Source organism: Ahaetulla prasina, chromosome 1 (assembly GCF_028640845.1).
Source record: "Ahaetulla prasina isolate Xishuangbanna chromosome 1, ASM2864084v1, whole genome shotgun sequence".
Taxonomy (NCBI): domain Eukaryota; kingdom Metazoa; phylum Chordata; class Lepidosauria; order Squamata; family Colubridae; genus Ahaetulla; species Ahaetulla prasina.
In genome coordinates, this window is record NC_080539.1 from 167,503,095 (window position 1) to 167,526,244 (window position 23,150).

At 35.5% G+C, this 23,150-nt stretch overlaps 1 protein-coding gene across 11 annotated transcripts in view; it reads left to right on the forward strand.

Annotated features, from left to right (window-relative positions):
- MCM8 (minichromosome maintenance 8 homologous recombination repair factor) overlaps positions 1-23,150 on the forward strand; it is a 48,605-nt gene that overhangs the window by 7,973 nt on the left and 17,482 nt on the right. For 5 of the 11 annotated variants that reach the window (XM_058181127.1, XM_058181094.1, XM_058181086.1 and 2 more), the window contains 13 exons: positions 1,993-2,191; positions 2,481-2,566; positions 3,068-3,219; positions 4,197-4,395; positions 7,820-7,856; positions 11,582-11,614; positions 12,262-12,402; positions 12,569-12,710; positions 13,778-13,973; positions 14,144-14,363; positions 15,531-15,740; positions 17,471-17,547; positions 17,877-18,066. In XM_058181127.1, the coding sequence (XP_058037110.1) occupies positions 1,993-2,191; positions 2,481-2,566; positions 3,068-3,219; positions 4,197-4,395; positions 7,820-7,856; positions 11,582-11,614; positions 12,262-12,402; positions 12,569-12,710; positions 13,778-13,973; positions 14,144-14,363; positions 15,531-15,740; positions 17,471-17,547; positions 17,877-18,066 (1,882 nt within the window). Of the gene's footprint in view, positions 1-1,992; positions 2,192-2,480; positions 2,567-3,067; positions 3,220-4,196; positions 4,396-7,819; positions 7,857-11,581; positions 11,615-12,261; positions 12,403-12,568; positions 12,711-13,777; positions 13,974-14,143; positions 14,364-15,530; positions 15,741-17,470; positions 17,548-17,876; positions 18,067-19,424; positions 20,099-23,150 lie in introns of those variants that run through there. The other 6 variants (XM_058181147.1, XM_058181156.1, XM_058181137.1 and 3 more) reach the window with 6 other exon arrangements.

The window sequence follows — 23,150 nt, forward strand, 5'->3', positions numbered from 1 at the left end:
TGGAGAAAATGATAGCGTAAGAAATCCTACAAAATTTTAATAATATTACTAATTTCTAAAGTATCACAGAAAGCTGGTTCACCAATTGTACCAGTAGTCATATTGACCAAATTGTGAATTGGCCCCAGTCAGTGCTAGGATGGTTTTTACCTGGTGCAAAAAGCCAATTTATCATACAAGGCAGGAAATTGCAACCTCTTTATTCTGTACAGCAACAAAGAGGTGTTCTTGGGTTCCAAATCACAAATCAAAGAACCTCTGAAAAATACAGTAAATTACCATAGTTTTTATACATTAAAAAAACCCACACAAAAATCACATCATAACTAGCAAGTAATAGGCAATAATTAGTAAATTATTCATACCACTGGTAGATGGCCCTCTTAGAAGGTGGGTTCATTACTAAAGTATTGTAGCCCTTTTCCTTCTGCCTCTAATTGATAGCTAAGTATACAAAATTTTCTAGATAATTTATCTACAAAAGGAAAGGGGAGTTAGCTTTAAATTTACTGCTTCTGAGAGAAAGGATGGTACTTCTTTGTATAATAGCAAACACATGATCTTTCCAGGAATGTGCAGGCCAGAGCAAGCCGCTAAAAAGAGAAACAGACAACAATGGAGTTTCTCTGACTCAAGCCAGCTATATCAATCCTTCACTCACCTAATTGAAATGATGAGCAGTAATACCAGGGGTAAAATCCAGCAGGTTCTGACAGGTTCTGGAGAAGTGGTAGTGGAAATTGTGAGTAGTTCGGAGAACCGGCAAATTCCACCTCTGGCTGGCCCCAGAGTGGGGTGGGAATCGGGATTTTCCAGTATCCTTTCCCTGCCACGCCCACCAAGCCACGCCCACAGAACCGGTAGTAAAAAAAATTGAATTTCACCACTGGGTAATACTATTGCTGCGTGTAGGAATAATTTCTCTGCCCACACTTAGATTTATCAACGAGGCACACTTACTTCAGAGAAATGCCTTGATAGGATTGCATCTTTCCGTTTATTTGATTTGTGAGGGCAAATATTTTTTCATTTCTACTTTATAGCAAATGCAATTTTCTATTTTATCCCCACTGGGAAGGTATTCTATAAAAATCATAGTTATCTGCAAGGTTACTCATGAATCACTCAGAAATAACTTCAGTGAAGTATGTTATTTACAAATGGACCTAAAAATTAAATGGGCTTAAGTATGCCTAAAATAGCCCTTCTCCAAAATGCAATCTTGGGTTTTATTATGCCTGAATGCAAGTAATATGAACTTTCATTCAGACCATCTAGCAGTAATTATTTTCTGCCTTGAAGGATATTGCTTTGAAAAGATCTCATCACTGTACCAATCTGTGGAAGGACTTTTTCCATTATGTCTTTGCAGAGATTGCTATATAATTGGAATGATGTATTACAGCTTGAAAGTTGTATTTTTATTTGAAGTAGCAGGACTAAACATTTCGAGACATTGCTGAAAGTTTTGATTTTTTGTACCATTGGATCTATTATTTCCCGGAAGTCATAAAATTATGACATTATAAAGATTCCTAAACTGAATGTAGCAATTATCTTATGTAACAATAACTTAATAAAGAAAACACTTCCCTGGAAGTTTTTATGTTTAATATTCTGATTAATTATTAAAATGCATTAATATCCAAATGCTTACATATATGCAGCTTTTCTCTGAATTTCTCTGAATTTTGGTCTGCTAAAATAATTTTCAGTGCAAATGAAAGTGGATACATTGAAATAAGTTTTTACAATTATAATGTATTTGTGTTAAGACTGATTCACAGTAGAAAAATGTTATTTTAACATATGCAGTATATTCTTCTAGAAAAAAATAACACATTGGCTTCATTTAGAGAAAATTAAATTCAGTTTCATTTAAATCCAAGTTTGTTGTTGTTATTAGTTGCGAAGTCGTGTCCGACCCATCGTGATCCCATGGACAATGTTCAGTATATTTATTTAATTTTAATATGTTTTAATATGTTTTAGAGTGTACAACTATGATCCAATTACTCAAATTAAGAATATTCGAGCTAATTGCTATGGGAAGTACGTTGCTTTACGTGGGACTGTTGTGCGTGTTAGTAACATTAAACCTATCTGCACCAAGATGGCCTTTATATGCAGTACCTGTGGAAATACTCAGAGTTTTCCTCTCCCTGATGGAAAATACACTCTTCCAACCAAGGTAATAAAGAAGCCCTCAGATCAAAACTGCTACCTCCTACTTTTTGTCTGAGTAGTATTTAAAGTTTTCATGATGTGGTGCTTACTGCACATTTAAGGACATGCATCATACCTTGATGAATGGATATTACAAATTGTAATTCATTTTAAGAGGTTTTTTTATGATGGAAAGACAAATCCATGCAAAGTGCAAGCCTCCCCAAAACAAACACAACACATATGGCTCACAACAAATATGGTTGTGGTATAAACTTTCTTTTGTACTAAATTTGAACGTTAATGTATTCCAGTGTTCTTTGCCTGAATGTCATGGACGATCCTTCACTGCAGATAGAAGTTCTCCTTACACAGTTACAGTGGACTGGCAGTCGATTAAGTAAATATATATTACCCTAATATTTTGGAAACTTAGATTATTTACAGTAAATGCTCAGGAATTAATTATACAGTCTCTTTTATTGCAATGTTAAAAAGTTCTATTGAATAATAATTCAATTCAAAGATAATGTCTCATATTTTTTCTATAAAGTTATCTTTAATCCAGAGATAGTAATCTCCTTTTTCTATATGATTGGTATTGTGAGAAATCTAGTGTGAACTCTGGCTACTTGTAATTCTCAATAAGATTTGTGTTTTTTTCTGAGGGTGGGTACATATTTTAAGAAAGATTTTGTGAATCTTTGATTCATAATTCATTGAACCCTATCTTCAGTTCTGAGAAGTGTTTGCCAAAAATATATTGGTACTCCAAAACCAAAGGAAAAGTCAGAACACTTGTTTTGATCTATCTATATACTGTATGCTCCATAGTTTATGAATCTTAATTCTCCTTCACCAGTGGTATTGTATCTTTTTTTTTATTAACTTGGTATTCCAGAATTCAAGAACACATGTCAGATGATCAGCGAGAAGCTGGGAGAATTCCTCGGACAATAGAATGTGAATTGGTTCATGATCTTGTGGACAGTTGTGTTCCAGGCGATGTGATTACTGTTGCAGGAATTGTCAAGGTATCGAACACGGAAGAAGGTGAGCTATATCAACTTTTATGTATTGACATTTGTACAGTATTTTTATACATTTTAGAAAATAGCTATTAATTCAGCTGTCTATGTATATATTTGTACTTTGACCAATTAATGGGCCAAAGTGAAAATTAGTGTAAAAGACTACAGTCATAAGATTTAAATTAAAACAAAGAGATCAGTATATTGGTACACAACTACTTGAAAACAGTGTTTTCAAAGAGAAACTGCTCTTAGTTCTTCTGGGTAGTGAGGGCAGCTGAAGCCAAGAGGTGCTGTATTTTTAATGGCAGAGCAGTCTTCTGAAATGGTGTTCTTCATAGCATTCAAGATGGTGAAAATTCAACGTTTCCACAGACGTTTCCATTGTAACAAACACGGAGTTTTAGTCCTTTTTGTATTTTTATCTTACAGTTATTTTATCTTAGTTTACTTGGATCTTGTAGTTTATTTTATTTACTGGATTTTAAGATTTATTGTGGCTGTTTTAATGTTTCTCCATCACATAAGCCTCCAAATATCACTTGGATTATAGTAAGGTACAAATGCAGTAAATAAATAAATATACTTTTTAAAAAAATTTGCATTTATATCCCGTCCTTCTCCGAAGACTCAGGGCGGCTTACACTATGTTAGCAATAGTCTTCATCCTATTTGTATATTTATATACAAAGTCAACATTGCCCCCAACAATCTGGGTCCTCATTTTACCCACCTTACAAAGGATGGAAGGCTGAGTCAACCTTGGGCCTGGTGGGACTAGAACCTGCAGTAATTGCAAGCAACTGTGTTAATAACAGACTGTCTTAGCAGCCTGAGCCACAGAGGCCCTACTTCACAAAGCAGGGCAGATAAAGCCATGTAATAAAGGAAAATACGTTTAGCTCAAGGTTGACATTTCATTACCCAAACCAGGTAACATCCTAAGTTACATCTTAAAGCAGAAAAATGATCATGATCTTTCTATTGATATTTTAACAGGAGCATCAAGAAATAAAAATGATAAATGTGTCTTCCTATTATACATTGAAGCAAACTCTATCAGTAATACAAAAGGCCAGAAAATCAAAAATTATGAACATGGATTAAACCAGCAAGGATGCATGGAGTTTTCACTTAAAGATCTTTATGCAGTTCAAGAAATCCAAGCTGAAGAGAATCTGTTCAAGCTTATTGTCAGGTATGTCATTTATTGCAAGTCAGGGGACTAACAATAATGGGGATCTGTTCTACCATATCCATCAGTTATATAAGATAAATAAATCAGCAAAACAAGAAAATTTAGGTGTTTTAAATGTGATAATAGAACTATTATTATTTTTTTCCTCTTATTTTTTTTATTTTTTTTTCATAAAAAAGTTTTATTTTTACAATCATATCAAACAGCTCATCCAATGTACAGTTATATACAATTAGTCGGGCTTGCCCAGTCACCACCCCCCTTTTTAACACTCTTCCCTCTTCTACCTTCTTCTACTTTCCAGACCTTCCCCTCCTTCTCTTATCTACATCCTCTCCTCCCTCCACCCTACACCTTCCTTCTCCCTCTTCTACCCCTCTTCCTTCCTCTTCTCCTCTTTCCTACCTCCTACTCTCTCTTTTCTCCCTCCCACCGTTCTAAAATGGTAACTGGGCAGACCCGACCCTACATTAATTATATTTATACATCTTCAATAATCCCTGTACATTAACCATCACTCCATCCTCTACCTCAACCCCCAATTCCCTCCCCTTACCCCCACCCCCACCCGACTTCCCAGAACAAAATGCAGGGAATCAAAACTAACAATCATAATCCAAAATAATTCCTAAATTATAATCTCTAGTCACTCCACACATAATCACACTCTCAATTCCCCTCTCCTTCAGAAATATATCTAATACAAAATATTTCCTAAATTTACTCATATGCTATTCGATATTTTTTTATCTGATACTTATTTTGAATATAATCAATCCACATTTTCCATTCTAAAATATATTTTTCTTGTGTATTGTCTTTCAAGTAAGCAGAGATTTTTGCCATTTCTGCCAGATTTGATACTTTAAGTGTCCATTCTTCAATTGTAGGTAATTCTTTCTTCCAATATTGAGCAATCAAAAGTCTTGCGGCTGTTATTAAGTTCAAAATCAATTTAGTCTCTATAGCTGTACAATCCATAATTATTCCTAGTAAGAACTGCGGGGTAAACTTAATCTTCTTTTTCAAAATATTCTGCATGATCCACCATACTTTAATCCAAAATGCTTTAACTTTTTACAAGTCCACCATATATGGTAATAAGTGGCATCTTCACAATCGCATCTCCAACATTTAGCCTGTACATTAGGATACATACATGACAACTTTTGGGGTCTAAATGCCATCTATAAAACATCTTATAAAATTTTCTCTCATATTTTGCGCTTGTGTAAATTTAACATTCCTCACCCAAATTCTTTCCCAAGTTTCCAACATTATTGGTTGCTGAAAATTTTGTGCCCACTTAATCATACAATCCTTAACCAATTCAGTTTCTGAGTCTATTTCTACTAATACATTATACAACCTCTTAATATGCTGTTGGCCTTGATCTCTCATTTGTTTTAACAAATTATCCTCAGTTTGCTTAACACCTATTTTTTGATCTAATTTCCATCTAGCTTGTAATTGTCCATATTGGAACCATGTATAATTTTTCCCTTCTTCCCCCATCTTTTCTCTAGATTTTAATTGTAATTCCCCCTTTTCCATACAAAGAAGTTCTTTATAGGTAACTACCTCCATCTTTTGATATATATTTATATTTTCTATCATGTGTCTCCGGATTGCCCATATTGGAATCTTTCCATCTAATTTATATTGATATTTCCTCCAAACCCTCAATAATGCATTTCTAATTATATTATTTTTAAATATTTTATCTACTTTCTTATCATATAATAAATAGGCATGCCACCCATATAACAAACCATAACCTTCTATATTCAAAACTCTTTCCTCAGTTAAATTAATCCAATCAGTAATTAATGATAAGACAACTGCTTCATAATACAATTTTAAATTAGGCATTTTAAGACCCCCTTTCCTTGTATCCTGCATTATTTTTTATCTGATACTTATTTTGAATATAATCAATCCACATTTTCCATTCTAAAATATATTTTTCTTGTGTATAGTCTTTCAAGTAAGCAGAAATTTTGCCATTTCTGCCAGATTTGATACTTTGAGTGTACATTCTTCAATTGTAGGTAATTCTTCTTTCTTCCAATATTGAGCAATCAAAAGTCTTGCGGCTGTTATTAAGTTCAAAATCAATTTAGTCTCTATAGCTGTACAATCCATAATTATTCCTAGTAGAAAGAACTGCGGAGTAAACTTAATCTTCTTTTTCAAAATATTCTGCATGATCCACCATACTTTAATCCAAAATGCTTTAACTTTTTTACAAGTCCACCATATATGGTAATAAGTGGCATCTTCACAATCGCATCTCCAACATTTAGCCTGTACATTAGGATACATACATGACAACTTTTTGGGTCTAAATGCCATCTATAAAACATCTTATCAAAATTTTCTCTCATATTTTGCGCTTGTGTAAATTTAACATTCCTCACCCAAATTCTTTCCCAAGTTTCCAACATTATTGGTTGCTGAAAATTTTGTGCCCACTTAATCATACAATCCTTAACCAATTCAGTCTCTGAGTCTATTTCTACTAATACATTATACAACCTCTTAATATGCTGTTGGCCTTGATCTCTCATTTGTTTTAACAAATTATCCTCAGTTTGCTTAACACCTATTTTTTGATCTAATTTCCATCTAGCTTGTAATTGTCCATATTGGAACCATGTATAATTTTTCCCTTCTTCCCCCATCTTTTCTCTGGATTTTAATTGTAATCCCCCTTTTCCATACAAAGAAGTTCTTTATAGGTAACTACCTCCATCTTTTGATATATATTTATATTTTCTATCATGTGTCTCGGGATTGCCCATATTGGAATCTTTCCATCTAATTTATATTGATATTTCCTCCAGACCCTCAATAATGCATTTCTAATTATATTATTTTTAAATATTTTATCTACTTTCTTATCATATAATAAATAGGCATGCCACCCATATAACAAACCATAACCTTCTATATTCAAAACTCTTTCCTCAGTTAAATTAATCCAATCAGTAATTAATGATAAGACAACTGCTTCATAATACAATTTTAAATTAGGCATTTTAAGACCCCCCCCTTTCCCTTGTATCCTGCATTATTTTTAATTTTATTCTTGGTTTTTTGCCCATCCATACAAAGTTATTAACCCCCTTTTGCCATTCCTGTAATTTGATATCATTCTTAAGTACCGGTATCATTTGAAACAATAGAAACCTGGCCAAAACATTCATTTTTATAGCCGCTATTCTTCCCAGCAAGGATAGTTGTAACTTCTTCCAATTCTCCATTTCTTTCCATACCTTCTGCCACAATACCTCATAATTATTTTTGTATAATTTGACATTTGAAGCTGTAATATATATTCCTAAATATTTAACCTTTTTAACGATTTCAAAACCTGTAGTTCTTTCTAACTCTTCTTTTTGTTGTATATTCATATTTTTAGTTATCATCTTTGTCTTTTGCTGATTCACCTTAAATCCAGATACTTTACCATACTGACCAATTATATCTTTTAAACCAGTAGCTGAGTATATTGGTTGGGATACAGTAACAACCAAGTCATCTGCAAAAGCTCTTAATCTATAATCTTGATGTTTAACTCTAATTCCCTTTATTCGATCGGAACCACGTATTTTATTCAAAAGAATTTCTAAAGTTAAAATAAAAGTAATGGGGACAGGGACATCCCTGTCTCGTCCCTTTCCCAATTTTAAAAGTTTCTGTTAACCCACCATTTACTATTATTTGTGCTGTTTGCTTCTGATATATTGCTTTAATTGCATGGATAAAATAATCCCCAAATTGCATTTTTTCTATTACTTTAAACAAAAACTGCCAATCCAATTTGTCAAAGGCTTTTTCAGCATCCAAAAAAAAAAGAATGACGCTAGACTTGGTTGTTTCGTTCCAAATATTCAAGTAAATTTACAATTTGCCTCACATTATATCTCATCTGCCTACCCTTAAAAAATCCTGACTGATCATTATGAATTATTTGATTCATCACTGGCATTAATCTATTAGCAAGTATCTTGGCAAATATCTTGTAAGTATTTAAAAGTGATATAGGCCTATAATTCTCTGCTTTAATACCATCTCGATCTTCTTTCGGTATTAACGAAATAAAGGCTGTCCTCCATCAAGGGGGAACATCCCCTCCCATTTGAATTTTATTAAATAACTCTTTAAGTGGTTCAACCATCTCATTTTGTAAATTTTTATAATAAACAGCTGTTAAACCATCTGTACCTGGTGCTTTACCGATTTTGTTGCTTAATTGTTAACAAAATTTCCTCTGAAGTAATTAATTGATTCAGTTCTTCTCTTTGATTTTCTGTAATCTCACAAATATTTTGTTGTAAATATCTTTCTATCTCTGTATCATCAATCATATCCCTAGTATATAACTTACTATAATACTCTAAAAATGCTTTTTTAATCAAGTTCTTTTGATAAACTTCCTTACCCCTATATTCTATTTTATCAATCGTTCGTGATTTCTGTTTTTTCCTTATTAAATAGGCAAGCCATCTTCCTGGCTTATTGGCATTATTAAACGTATTATGTTTTACATATTGTAAATTAATTGCTACTTGATCTGCCATCAACATATTAAACTGACCTCTTAATATATTTATTGATTCTTTTATTTTACTATTTCCTGGGCTATTTATCAATAACTGTTCTTTCTTTTTAATTTCCTCTTCCAATTCCTTTTTCTTTTTCTGCAATTTATTTTTGTATTTAATATTCATTTGTATAAGATTTCCTCTCATATAAGCCTTGCTAGCGTCCCAAATCATCTCTATAGATGTCTCTTTTTTCATATTCATAATAAAAAATTCTTTCATTTGCTTTTTACATTCATTTACATTTTGTTCATATTTAAACAAATTCTCATTCAACCTCCATGATCTCCTAGCCTCCTTTTCCCGATCAAATTCAATCCAAACCGGACTATGATCAGATAGAGTTCTTGAACAAATCTTAGTCTTCTTCACTCTAGAATACAAATCATTAGAAATCAAAATAAAATCAATCCTCGAAAATGATTGATGCCTGTCAGAAAAGAAGATAAAATCCCTCTCTTCTGTATTATGTTCTCTCCAAATATCTCTTAATTCCAAGTCCTCCATCATTTCAAAAAAAGCCTTTGGTAATTTCGCCTGGCTTGAAATCACCTACGGTGCCAAACAGGAAGTCTGATAATAGAACTATTGAGAGCCAGCATGGTGCAGGTGTTAAGCTTTTTGATTGGCGTTGGGGAACTGCAAACTCAAGTCCACTTAGGGCTTTGTAAATGACTTAGAGTCAATCATTCTCTATTAACTCCACATTTCTCACAGGTGGAGAAAAACAGGAGATTGAGAAAAATAGGAGGGAAAGTTATGTCTTTCACCCCATATTAAAGGCAAGATATAAATCTGACAGCAAATATTTGTAAAACGTCTTATCTCCCTGTTGAACTGATAGAAATGCAGTAAAGAGCTTACTATGAGTTCTTACAGCATTGTAGGAAAAGGCAGATAATGCCACCCTCTGTGCTGCTGACAAAATATGGCACTGTTAAAAAGCTTCAGTTGTAGGAGATGATGTCAGTTGTATCATTTATGACATCACAAACACCACTGTAGACAAAGCATGAAGCTTAAAAAATGTCTCAACTGACAATCTGCCTTTTAAATATTATTTTCAGTCTACAACTGATTTAAAACTAGGCTACAATGATTTTTTCTGTTGTTTATTTGTTATCTAAAAGGATAGTCTAAGAGCACAGTACAAGAATTCTTTTTGTGTAACAAGTAAACATTTATACAAGCGTGGAAATCCTATCCAATCTAAAAGATAAAGCCTTAGACACCTAAACTTAATTACATTTAACTTGAATTGATTTCAGTGGCATAATAATAATTTATTAAATTTAGCAGAGCTACCAACTTCAAAAGGCTCTGGGTGGCTTTAATGTAAAATTTAAACAGTTAAAAATATTGCAACAAAATGTTATTGCTACTATTGTGATTAGCTGCACAGTCAGCCAGATGTTTAGACTGGATTTGGCATTGGTATTCATCTACTGAATCCTTCCTAATGATCAGGGAGAGGCAGATGTTGATGGTATTAAAGGTATCATCACAGGATGCAAGCTGTTCCAACTAAAGCTGTGTTTTACAATTGACTGCTAGTGATTTTGTCAGTGCTAATTGTGTTCAAGTGTTTCAGATGTTTTGGGATGGCATCCAAGGTGCCTATTACTATTTGCTTTCTATTGCCAAAGTTGTTCCACTTCTATCTGCAGGTCAAAGAGTAACTAATATCTAATAGATATTATTTGTTCTGATTAGAATTTAAATTTTCTGAGTTTCTCTTTGCTCCCACAATACATAATTTAGAAAACATATTTTTCAAAATATAAGAAAGCCAGATGTTACGGATTGTAGCCTTCCTGGTGGCCTTGGGTGTTCTCCCTCTAGTATAGTAATAATCTCATACTTGGCCTATGTGCTTTTGGAAGGCTATAGAATTTGATAAGAGAGAACTAGTTTGGTGTAGTGGTTAAGGTGCTGGCCTAGAAGCCAGGAGATTATGAGTTTTTAATCCCATGAAAACCAGCTGGGTGGCTTTGGGCCAATCACTCTCTCTCAGCCCTACCCACCTCGCAGGATTATTGCTCAGGGGAAAATATAAGGGAATATTGATATGTTTGCCCCCTTGAGTAATATATGCAAAATGATAATCTCCCCCTCAATAGGTAATCCTGTATCAGTAGTGGGTTTCAACTTCTTTTTCTACCGGTTCTGTGGGCGTGGCTTGGTGGGTGTGGCATAGCTTGGTTGGCGTGGCTTGGGCATGGCAGGTGAAGGTTACTGCAAAATCCCCATTTCCTCCCCATCAGCTGGGACTTGGGAGGCAGAGAATAGATGGGGGCGGGGCCAGTCAGAATTTTTAATACCAGTTCTCCGAACTACTCAAAATTTCTGCTACCGGTTCTCCAGAACTGGTCAGAACCTGCTGAAACCCACCTCTGTCCAGTATGCATCCATACTTAATTAGTATTGTACAATGCATGTGCTACATAATTCAGATGAATGGTACGTCATTTGCATTCCTTTTATACAGGGTTTGGGAATAAATAGATTTGAGGTACATAATCTGGAATATGTTTTTCCATTATATTTATCCTGGTAATACATTTTTTTTTCTTCCTAGCTCTCTTTGTCCTACTATTTATGGTCATGAGGTAAGTATACTGTATTCTTAATAGAAATAGTCAATGATTTGTATTCCAAATGCTTAGTAGAAAATAAAATATATGATGGACCTAGTTTATAAACTGTATTTTAATGGTCTGCAAAAAAATGTGAATGAGGTTATTGTTTCTGTGGTGTTTCTGTTACTGTAATCCCTCTATTAGTATTATTAATATTATTCAATATATCGGCATTAAAATGAGTTTTTTATTCCTCACATAATCTGATTTATGCTTGTTTTCAAGACCTTAATAAAACTATATGGAAGGGTTCTGACAATATGCCTAATAGCTACCTATAAAAATGTACCGTTATTTTATTAAAATGATCCACAAATTAAAAAGTGCATAATGGTTACAAAGACTTGTATGGTAAAATAATATCTTTACTCTTCTGGCACTATTGTGCTGTAAAAGATTTTGTAACAATTTTTGGAGGACTTTATTTGCACTTCACAAGACTAAAAGAATTGAAACAAAGTTTTTTTTAATTGTCTGAACCTGATATGTTTCATTTTTATTACTTCTGAAGAGTTAGAAGCTTCTTACAAATATTGATAGAGAATAACTGGATCATGTAGTACTTAGATTGAATTGTCCCTTGCAAATATTTTATGGCTTGCTTTCTCGTGTCACAGATGGTAAAAGCTGGTTTAGTGTTGGCATTATTTGGAGGATGCCAAAAATATATGGATGATAAAAACAGGATTCCTATTCGAGGGGACCCACATCTTCTCATGGTTGGAGATCCAGGACTGGGGAAAAGTCAGATGTTACAAGTATGGATTCATTTGTTTATACATGCACTGAGTATCATATTATTTCAAAATATTTACATATATTCTTCCTTGGGCATTTTATTCTTTTTAGCATAGTTGGGTATGTTATAATATGACTAATTGGTCTGTAATATGCAAAGCTAGCTTTTTCAATTTGTTTCTTCAGGCTGTGTGCAATATTGCACCTCGGGGAGTATATGTCTGTGGCAATGCCACTACTACATCTGGTCTGACTGTAACTCTGTCTCGAGACAGTTCCTCTGGAGATTTTGCACTGGAAGCTGGTGCTCTTGTACTTGGAGATCAAGGTAGTGTGCTCAGGTGTATTTATCTGGACAAGAAAACTATCTAAACTTTATAGATGGGCACATTTATGATGGTAGAAACTTTCCTTTTACTGGAAACTTGAGATGCACTCTTAACTGACAGGCATCTAGTTTTCAAATGTTGGGAAACAGAATGGGAGGAATCTGATTGGAGAGGAGTAAAATATATAGACTAGTAGTGATGATTACATAAAAGCAAGGAATACTTACACAGGCAGATTCTTTGAACTAAATTCCCCTCCCGTTCATGTTGGAGGTACCATTTAAGGTGCTTTTTGGGTTGAAAACATTAGCCAGCGACATCACCTCTGTTCGGGGGATGCCTGTGGAAGCTCTTGCCCCCATCAAGGAGCTGGAGTGGAGTGATGGCAGCTCATCCCGCCATACAGCAGCACTCTGATCTTGAACGTAGGCTTGCTAATCTCCAACCCAGCCTCCTAATCACGTGAGCTAATGTGCTCCCGAGAGCTAAATTGATTAAATATTTTCCTTCATTTTGGGAATTCACCACTCCATTTTTTTAGCACTGAAGATTTACTTCGTCTGGTAATAAAACATCTTCAGGCAAACAACTGAGCTTAGAGAGCACCAAGAGTCCACTGCTGAAATGATTGGCTGTTTTGAGTTTTCCAATATCAGTTGCAAAAAACTGTTAAACAAAGCACATGCCTAACAGCATGTAATGAGTTGCAATTCAGGTATCCTGTCAGAAACTTATTTCATGAGACTCGAGGAATTTATGTTATCTTGAAAAAAAATACAAGCTCTAAATAAAGTGTAGATCAAAGTGTAGCATAATAATATATACAATAATTTATTAATAATAAGCATTATTTAGGAATTCCAAAAACCTATTAGTTTGGTAGTGTTCTTTAAATGCTTACCTTGAAAGATTTCACGTTTTAGTAAAAAGGGTATTCTCAACATTTACGTACTACATTTTTCCCTGAATAAATTTCATTTTGAGCATGATGGATTTTATATCAGCAATCTTCTTAGTGTTGAACAATTAATTGCCTTGCTTACTTCGTAATTATTGTTCTTTTTAGGTGTATGTGGAATTGATGAGTTTGATAAAATGGGGAGCCAGCACCAAGCTTTGCTGGAAGCTATGGAACAGCAAAGTATTAGTCTTGCTAAGGCTGGCATCGTTTGCAGCTTGCCAGCAAGGACCTCAATTATAGCTGCAGCAAATCCAGTTGGGGGTCACTATAACAAAGCCAAAACTGTATCTGAGAATTTAAAGTAAGTACTGTAGTTTCAAATTTTCTGCTTGATAGTTTGCAAGACAAAGAAAGAAGTAAGGAATTTTTAATAACATTGCTTTTGTGTGAATTTTGTGTAAATTCTGAAGCTGTATTCCGTTCTTTGAGGTAGAACTGTGATACTATACTGGATTTGTTTTTTCCATGTAGGATGGGAAGTGCTTTGTTATCCCGATTTGATTTGGTATTCATACTGCTGGATGTTCCAAATGAAGATCATGATCATTTGCTTTCTGAACATGTGATGGCGATGAGAAATAGAAAACAGACTGGATGCAGCAGTGCTACTGTGACTCGGGAGCATTCTCAGAATTCAAATGTATCAGTCCTTGAAGTTCTTTCAGACAAACCACTAGCAGAGAGATTAAAGGTAAAAATATTTGTTCACGTTTTGATTTACTATATCTTATCATCAGGGAATGCTGATGATGTCTGGGAAAAAATGATATATTTAGTACATTTGAGATAAATTGCTTTGAGATAAGTTGCTTTGTATATTTAGTATGTTTGAGATTAGTGGAGTATAGTTATTAGAGGAATACAATATTCCTTTTTTGCTACAGTATAGTTTGCAACCTTAACATTATAGCATTACGGGGGACTGAATTATTTATTTTATCTTTTCTGTTCTTGAAGCTGCTAGCCTCATAGAGTAATCTAGAAAGTGCAAATTCTTAAAAAATGTTTGTCTTCTATGGTTAGAAAACCATACATGAAATACATGAAAAGAATAAGCAAAAATTAGCAATATCCAATAGATATTTTGATTAGGATTTAGTTTTCTGAGTTTATCTTCACCCCCACAAAATATATACAGCTAGAAAACAAAGGATAGGAAAGCCAGATGCCATGGATTGCAGCCTTGCACATTCTTAGAATTTTTGGCTGCTTGGGTTTTCTGTCTCTGGTATAAGAATCGTCTCCATATTTTGAACTCTCCTAAAATTACTGTGTGATTTTAGAAGGCTTACAGAATTAGTTTCCATTTTGAGATCCATTTTGATGTAGTGCTGGTCTAGAAACAACCAGAAAACTTACAGTAGTTCCACCCTGGGCCTGAAAGTTGAGTGCCAGTCAACCTTCTCTCAGGCCAAATTACCTCACAGGGTTGTTGTGGGGAAAATAGGAGGAAGAAGTAATACATATGTTCTCTGCTTTGAATTACTTATAAAATAATAAAGGTGAGATAAAAAAAATCAAATGCACATATAAATAAAAATAACAGCAAAGTCTTTGTAAAAATAACTTTCCTTGAAGTTTTTAGTCAAGCGTTCAGTTTCTGCTTGGAAGCAATAAGCTTTTTGGGCAAACACTCTGTGAGAGTTAAAGAGATGCCATTTCCAGTGGAAAAAAGCATTGAGAGGGCAGATCTCATTTATTAAGTTTCATTTTTGTACAGTGCTTTAACATTCCAATGTGAAAATACATATAACAAATGTGATGAGTTTCTTGTGCTTCTGAGGCTGAGGTGGGAGGTTAACTTTTTTCCAGTTGAAATGGAACATTATATTGTCTAAATAGTATTTTTAAATGTTAGCTCATTCCAGGAGAAAACTGCGACCCAATTCCACATCAGTTGTTAAAGAAATATGTTGGCTATGCAAGGCAATATGTTCATCCCAAGCTATCTCCAGAAGCTGCTCAGATACTCCAGAAATTCTATCTTGAGCTTAGACAACAAAGCCAAAGAGCAGATAGTACACCCATCACAACACGACAGCTAGAATCACTGATCCGCCTTACTGAGGTACTTCTTCGTTTTATAACTGTTACTAAGAATTTTATAGTAGGTGTATTTTGACAGCCCAAATTACTGGATTTTAAAACATGGAGACTATAATACAGATTTTTTTTCTTATGTTGACATATCTGGTTTATTTTAAATGACACATGTTGATGCTACCTGACATTGAAAATGGATCATATCTAAATATTTTGGTGACTTGAGGAAAATCAACGTTTCTACCATTTTTTGTAGAAACATATAGTACCTACAGTACTATAAATTAATAAACTGCCATCTGATCTATACATATACACAAGTATATACAATATATATAGATGTACATGAAGATACCAGTATATATCAACATTGACTTGAAGGCACCAAAAGCAAAGAAAAAGAAATAAAAAAAATAAGGAGGGAGTGGTCCAGATACCTTGGACTAAGCTTTCCATAGGAGAGAAAGCATCACTAAATAGATTCAAGCCCAGAGGTCCCTGGAAGTGGCATTCTGTCTGTAGGAAAATGGCACCTCCCTCAGCAAAATCTTACTGGTCAGATAGGTTCAAAACAGTTGCACTGCAGCAGGGAGGCCTGTACAACCACCACACTCTCTACTTGTCCTTCAAACCTACCCTAAAAATAGCACCCTTGCATCCAGTTATCTGTGGAGCAGTACCAGTTGCCTCCTGTAATTTCTGGTAGATGAAAATTGTCTCTCCACCTTATTTACCTTGGAGTTATAACTGATGCAACATCTGAAATACAGATAGGCACATCCCCAAGAAGGAAATTTTCTTCCTCCAAGTATCAATGATATATCCCAAGTCTGCCCTTTCATCCAGGATCAAATCATGGATGAAAATTTATTACAGGCGCAAACCACTATATAAATAATACTATTTATTCTAATTGGCAAGCCTTCTAAATTTTGAAGTACAGAGTTTGTTCCTGGGTCAAGTATGTATGGTCCTTTAAACTAGCGGGTTTAATGTGGGACTGTTACAGTATAAGCAGGACATCTACTTTGCTGCTAAATTATGGTTTCTGTCATCTCTTTCTAATCTTTTTTAATTCATTGAAGTTTTAGTAGAATTTGTATATTAGCCATAGTTAATGTTTTTAGTAATGAAAATCTTTATTTGCAATTCACCAGTTTGTACTGACATGTTTTTGAAAAACAAAAACAAAAATTCACAAAATTCAGAAATCTTGTGATAATAATGCAGCAGTAATCAAACTGAAGAATTTTTTTCAGGTCTAGTGCAAATTTCTTTCACAATCAGGGTGCTCAGTCATGGGACTTGCCTTGGCATGGAATGTGAACTCAACCCTTATGATTTGTAAAAAAAAATAGTTTATGGTTCAGTATTGTCAGCAGTAGTGGTACAGTGGTTAGAATGCAGTACTGCAGGCTACTTCTGCTGATCACCGGCTGCCAGCAGTTTGGCAGTTTGAGTCTCACCAGGCTCAAGGTTGACTCAGCCTTCCATCCATCCGAGGTGGGTAAAATGGGGACCCAGATTGTTGGGGGCCATAGGCTGACTCTGTAAACCACTTAGAGAGGGCTGTGAAACACTGTGAAGTGGTATGTAAGTCTAAGTGCTATTGTTATTGTGTGTCAGCCCAGCTAAGCAAATTGGCTTATTCCCCGAACTATTTTTAATGTCAATGTGATTCTAAACATGCTATTTCTGATCCAATTATATCCTGGTGATTTGTATATAATATTAGCATTACCGCTTTTCTTTAAGGCACGATCAAGATTAGAATTAAGAGAAAAGGCCACCAAAGAAGATGCTGAGGATGTTGTTGAAATAATGAAATACAGGTAGTACAAACTTAATAAAGTACCATGGTAATAAAATAAAAATCTATGAGCTTGCAACCTGCAAACTGAACAATATGCAAACTGATGCATTTTTCAGCAAATATAAATCAAAGTATTTTGAAAAATAATCCAAAGTAGAGTAACATGCATTCAATAATCCAAGCACAACCTGAGTAGAATTATAAAGTGAATGTGTTCTTTTATTAAGCTTATTAAACGGTTTCTGATTAAGGAAAAATTCAAAGAAAGTTATCTGCCTCATTTGCAGTTGTATTTTTAATGTTACTTTCTCACTGACTACATACATTTTGGTTTACTCTTTTCTCAAGTATGTTAGGAACTTACTCTGATGAGTTTGGGAAATTGGATTTTGAGCGTTCTCAGCATGGTTCTGGAATGAGCAAAAGGTCACAAGCAAAGAAGTTTATTTCTGCCCTCCATCGTGTTGCAGAAAGGACTTATAACAACATTTTTGAGCTTCATCAACTCCGGCAGGTTGCTAATGAATTAAATATGAAAGTAAGTTGAAATAAATATGTACTCTAGAAGGATAAAATTAGCTGTTGATGTTATCAGCTATTGATGTTAACAGTTGGAAAAGAGAGTTGTTGCTTCCAGTATCTTGGTTCTACTGATTGAATGGACCTGGAGTTCCAGCTTTACTTTAGAAATGATATTTGAGTTTGATATTATTGAATGTAACTTGCACATAACAAAAAAAAAAATCTTGTTGCTTAGGATTTTTGCTGTTGTTGTTATTGGATGGAGGTAATGTTTAGCCTATTTTAACTAAAAGTCCTTTAAAGTTGTATTCTTTCCGCAATATTTTACTAAGTGAGCACTAGTGCAAGTTATTTGCCCAATTTTCAGTAAGTGTGTTTAATCTATTTTGCTACATTTTAACTCGAGATTTCCATTAAACTTTTTGTCTTTTAAAATATAACATTTGAAATATCAATTGAAAAAATGAAGTAGATTAAATATGACTAGGATACATTAAGAAGGCAAATTTAATGTACTGGTTAAGGCACTGAGCTAGAAACCAAGAGAATGGAATTTCTAGTCCTGCCTTAGGCACATAGCCAGCTGAGTGGCCTTTGGCCAGTCCCTCCCACTCAGCCTTAGGAAGCAAGCCATGGCAAATCATTTCTGAAATCTTGCCAAGAAAACTGTGGGGATTCCTGGCAGTTGCCAGGAGTCACACTGACTCTAAGGCAATAGTGGGTTCCAAATCCCGTCGCTACTGGTTCGCTCATGGGCGTGCTCGTGTGCACACGCAGTGCTTCTGTACATGCACAGAAGCATGCGGCTGGGTGGAGCCTCTCGCCGCCGCTACCAGTTTGCCCAATCCGGGGCAAACTGGTAGCAACCCACCACTGCTCTAAGGTACCAAATAAACCATTGCCTTATGGCATTGTTTCTTAAGTGGGGGTTCCTCAAGACTCTTTCAGAGGTTCACAGAATCAAAACTATTTTCTTCCCTATGTTGAAAAATTATACAATATTAAATCCCATTAAACAATTATGAGAAGCGGCAACAGTAGTGAATGCTTCAGTGTTAATCTTTTATATGGCAAATATCAATAAAATATAACCCATACGAACAAAATCTCTTTGGGGTCCTCTATAATTTTTTAAAATGGGAAGGGGTCCTGAGAGGAGGAAAAAGTTTAAGAAACACCATCTTTTGGGATGTTGCGATATATATATATATATAGATGTAGATTTGCTTCCTAGATGATTTAAGTGGAAAGTTTCCATACCATTTTAAAGTTCCTCTCTAGTTTAAAAAAAAATGGGTAGACTTTTTAAAAATCTTTTCCAACATAATATTTTGTAGTTGGTCTTTATCACAGCACTATTGTTTTTTTTTTTAGATATCTGACTTTGAAAACTTCATTGCATCTTTAAATGATCAGGGTTATTTCTTGAAGAAAGGTCCGAGATTATATCAGCTTCAGACAATGTGAAATAGTTCAATACCTGAAAGAGAACTGTTTACTAAGAAGAAGAAAGGAACGTAGAGGATCGCAACTCATTCGTGTTTCTTATTCAGTTGAATTCTTACTGGTATGAGAGTTTGTAGAATTCAGGCATTGGTTAAAACAATCTGAAAACAAGATTAATGTAAATGTAATAAGGGCAGAGGAAGCTGACTTCCCTACTCCTCCCCTTGACATCCCTGAAAAAGTTTCTGTGAGAATCTGATAACTCAGCTGGATGGTATGTGTTGTGATGCAAAGGATATGGGAAATATTTCAAATACTGGATAAGGAAAGTGAAGAGGCTTTATTTATATGTTGACATGAAACAACTCATTTACTAATTATAATATTTTTGAAAGCTATATACTGTATATATAGTAATGTTTCAAACCATTCTTGTTAAAGGTTTACCAGATTTGAGTAATTTTGTTACCCCTATTATTTATTGATTTATGAACATGGTGTATATTTTAAGTCAAACTACACTTGCATTTATTCAGTCTTCTGTGAATGAACAAAGTTCATGTTCTAAATATTATACCATTAAAAGAATACATTTAAAACACCGTTTGGTAATTCACAATTTGACAAAAAGTTGAGTACGCGTCAAAATAAATAAATAAATATAAATATAAATATAAATATAAATATATAAATATATAAATATATATATATATATATATATATATATATGTTTTCTGAGGTTTTCACGGGTGTTTGTATATAGGTCTTTGGTTGTTCGGGTTTTCTCCCGTGTAAGATTGGAAGTGTCTTGGCGACGTTTCGACGAAGTCTCATTCGTCATCTTCAGGCTTCAGCTTCGTGCTTCTGGGAGCAATGTGTGATCGCAGCTGTTTCTTCCTTTTAACTGCTAGTGGGGGTTTGAACTGATTGGGTGGGAGCTTGGCTGTGCTCTGATTGGATGGGGGTTTTTCTGTGCTCTGATTGGCTGGGGGTGTGTCCTGTGTTGGTGGGGGCTTGGTTGTGCTCAGTCTAGTCTGTGCTGCAGGGGGATTTGAGCTGGTGAGCTGCATAGCTGTTGTTTGGCTTTGTGGTCGTGCTACATCTTCATAGTGGGTGTCAGTCTGCTGCATGAATGGATTGGAGGGGTTTGAAATGGCTAATGTTGCAGCTGCGGTCTGGCTTCTGGTCCTTGGTCGTGCTTCATGATCAGTGTGGGTTTGGGTCTGCTTTCTGGGTGGATGTGCGGTGGTGACATCCTGTGTGGACCTTGTGAGTGTGGGTCTGGTGTCATTCCTCGTGTTAGGGACTCGTTTGTCAATAAGGGCGGGTTTCCAAATGGCTGGTAGGCGGGAGGTGTCATCTCGTTTGTTCATGCTGTGTGGGCGTTTTTCTATCTCAATGGCTTCTCTGATTATTCTGTTGTTAAAGTGTTCAGTTTTGGCGATAGTTCTGGTCTTTTTAAATTCAATATCATGTCCTGTGACTAGCCAAATTTCTCGCCAAACAACTACAGCCCTATGCAGAATCCATCACCTCACACATAAAAAACTCATTCCAGTTCATAGAGATCATAAAGAAACAAAACTTACAGCCCAGCGACCTACTCGTGAGCTTTGATGTCATATCCCTCTTCACCCAAGTGCCAATCAAAGAAGCCTTGACAGCTATCCAAAACAAATATAACCCCCCCAAGCACATCCTAGATCTGACCAACCACTGCCTATCCAACACATACTTCATCTATAATGGACAAAAATACAAACAAGTAGAAGGAGCACCCATGGGATCACCCCTCTCACCTGTCATTGCCAATCTCTACATGGAACACTTTGAAACCCAAGCACTAGAAAAATCTGATCACAAACCCAAACTCTGGCTCAGATATGTAGACGACACCTTCATAATCTGGCCACACGGAAAGAAAAACTTGACAACTTCCTCACACACCTCAATAGCCTACACCCCAAAATACAGTTCACCATGGAAACAGAAGTTAATAACCAACTTCCTTCCTGGATGTCTTAGTCTACAGAAACCCAATGGCTCCCTAGGACATACCATCTACCAGAAGAAAACACACACAAACCGCTATCTGCACGCACTCTCACACCACCACCCAGCACAGATCAACTCCGTAGCCAAGACACTCATCTCCAGAACAAAATGCTTAGCTGATGAACAACACCTAAAACCCGAACTAGACACTCTCACTAACGTACTAACATCTAATGGATTCCAAAACAAATAAGATTACCAAGCTAATCCAAAAGAACCCCACACTAAAATCCAAGACAGAGAACAAGAAAACGGCACAGCCCTCCTCCCATATATAAAAGGCACCACAGACAGAATCAGCAAGATCCTCCACAAACACAACATCAAGACAGCATTCTGCACAAACAGAAAAATATCCACCATCCTAAGAAACCCCAAAGACAAAATTGAGTTAGAAAATCAAGGAGTATATGAAATCCCATGCACCGCCTGCCCCACCACATACATTGGACAAACCAACAGAAGAATAAGTGCACGATTGAAGAACACAAGAACTCATTCAAAAAGAGGAACCAACTTCTTCCCTGGTCCAACATTTTAAAGTCACAGGACATGATATTGACTTTAAAAGACCAGAACTATCGCCAAAACTGAACACTTTAACAACAGAATAATCAGAGAAGCCATTGAGATAGAAAACGCCCACACAGCATGAACAAACGAGATGACACCTCCGCCTACCAGCCATTTGGAAACCCGTCCTTATTGACAAACGAGTCCCTAACACGAGGAATGACACCAGACCCACACTCACAAGGTCCACACAGGATGTCACCACCGCACATCCACCCAGAAAGCAGACCCAAACCCACACTGATCATGAAGCACGACCAAGGACCAGAAGCCAGACCGCAGCTGCAACATTAGCCATTTCAAACCCCTCCAATCCATTCATGCAGCAGACTGACACCCACTATGAAGATGTAGCACGACCACAAAGCCAAACAACAGCTATGCAGCTCACCAGCTCAAATCCCCCTGCAGCACAGACTAGACTGAGCACAACCAAGCCCCCACCAACACAGGACACACCCCCAGCCAATCAGAGCACAGAAAAACCCCCATCCAATCAGAGCACAGCCAAGCTCCCACCCAATCAGTTCAAACCCCCACTAGCAGTTAAAAGGAAGAAACAGCTGCGATCACACATTGCTCCCAGAAGCACGAAGCTGAAGCCTGAAGATGACGAATGAGACTTCGTCGAAACGTCGCCAAGACACTTCCAATCTTACACGGGAGAAAACCTGAACAACCAAAGACCTATATATATATATAAAACATGCCACCCATGAACAAAAAGGGAAGGGAAGGTTGTCTATATGGAGAACAATCTTAGTTTATTATCTTAGTAAAATGAAAGAGAAAGGATACATGTCACATTGGGCAATGAAATAGCTGGACACAGTACGGACAAATTTCTAGCATGTTTTTTTTCTTATTGAAAAATAACAATGCCATTATCTGCCACTTGTGTAATATATGCATGATTTTGAAATTATCAGTTGATTCCATTTATTTATTTTTATTTATTTAGCATTTTTCTACATCTAAGCAACTGCCTATCACATCTAAGCTGTTTGCAAACAACATGATATAAAA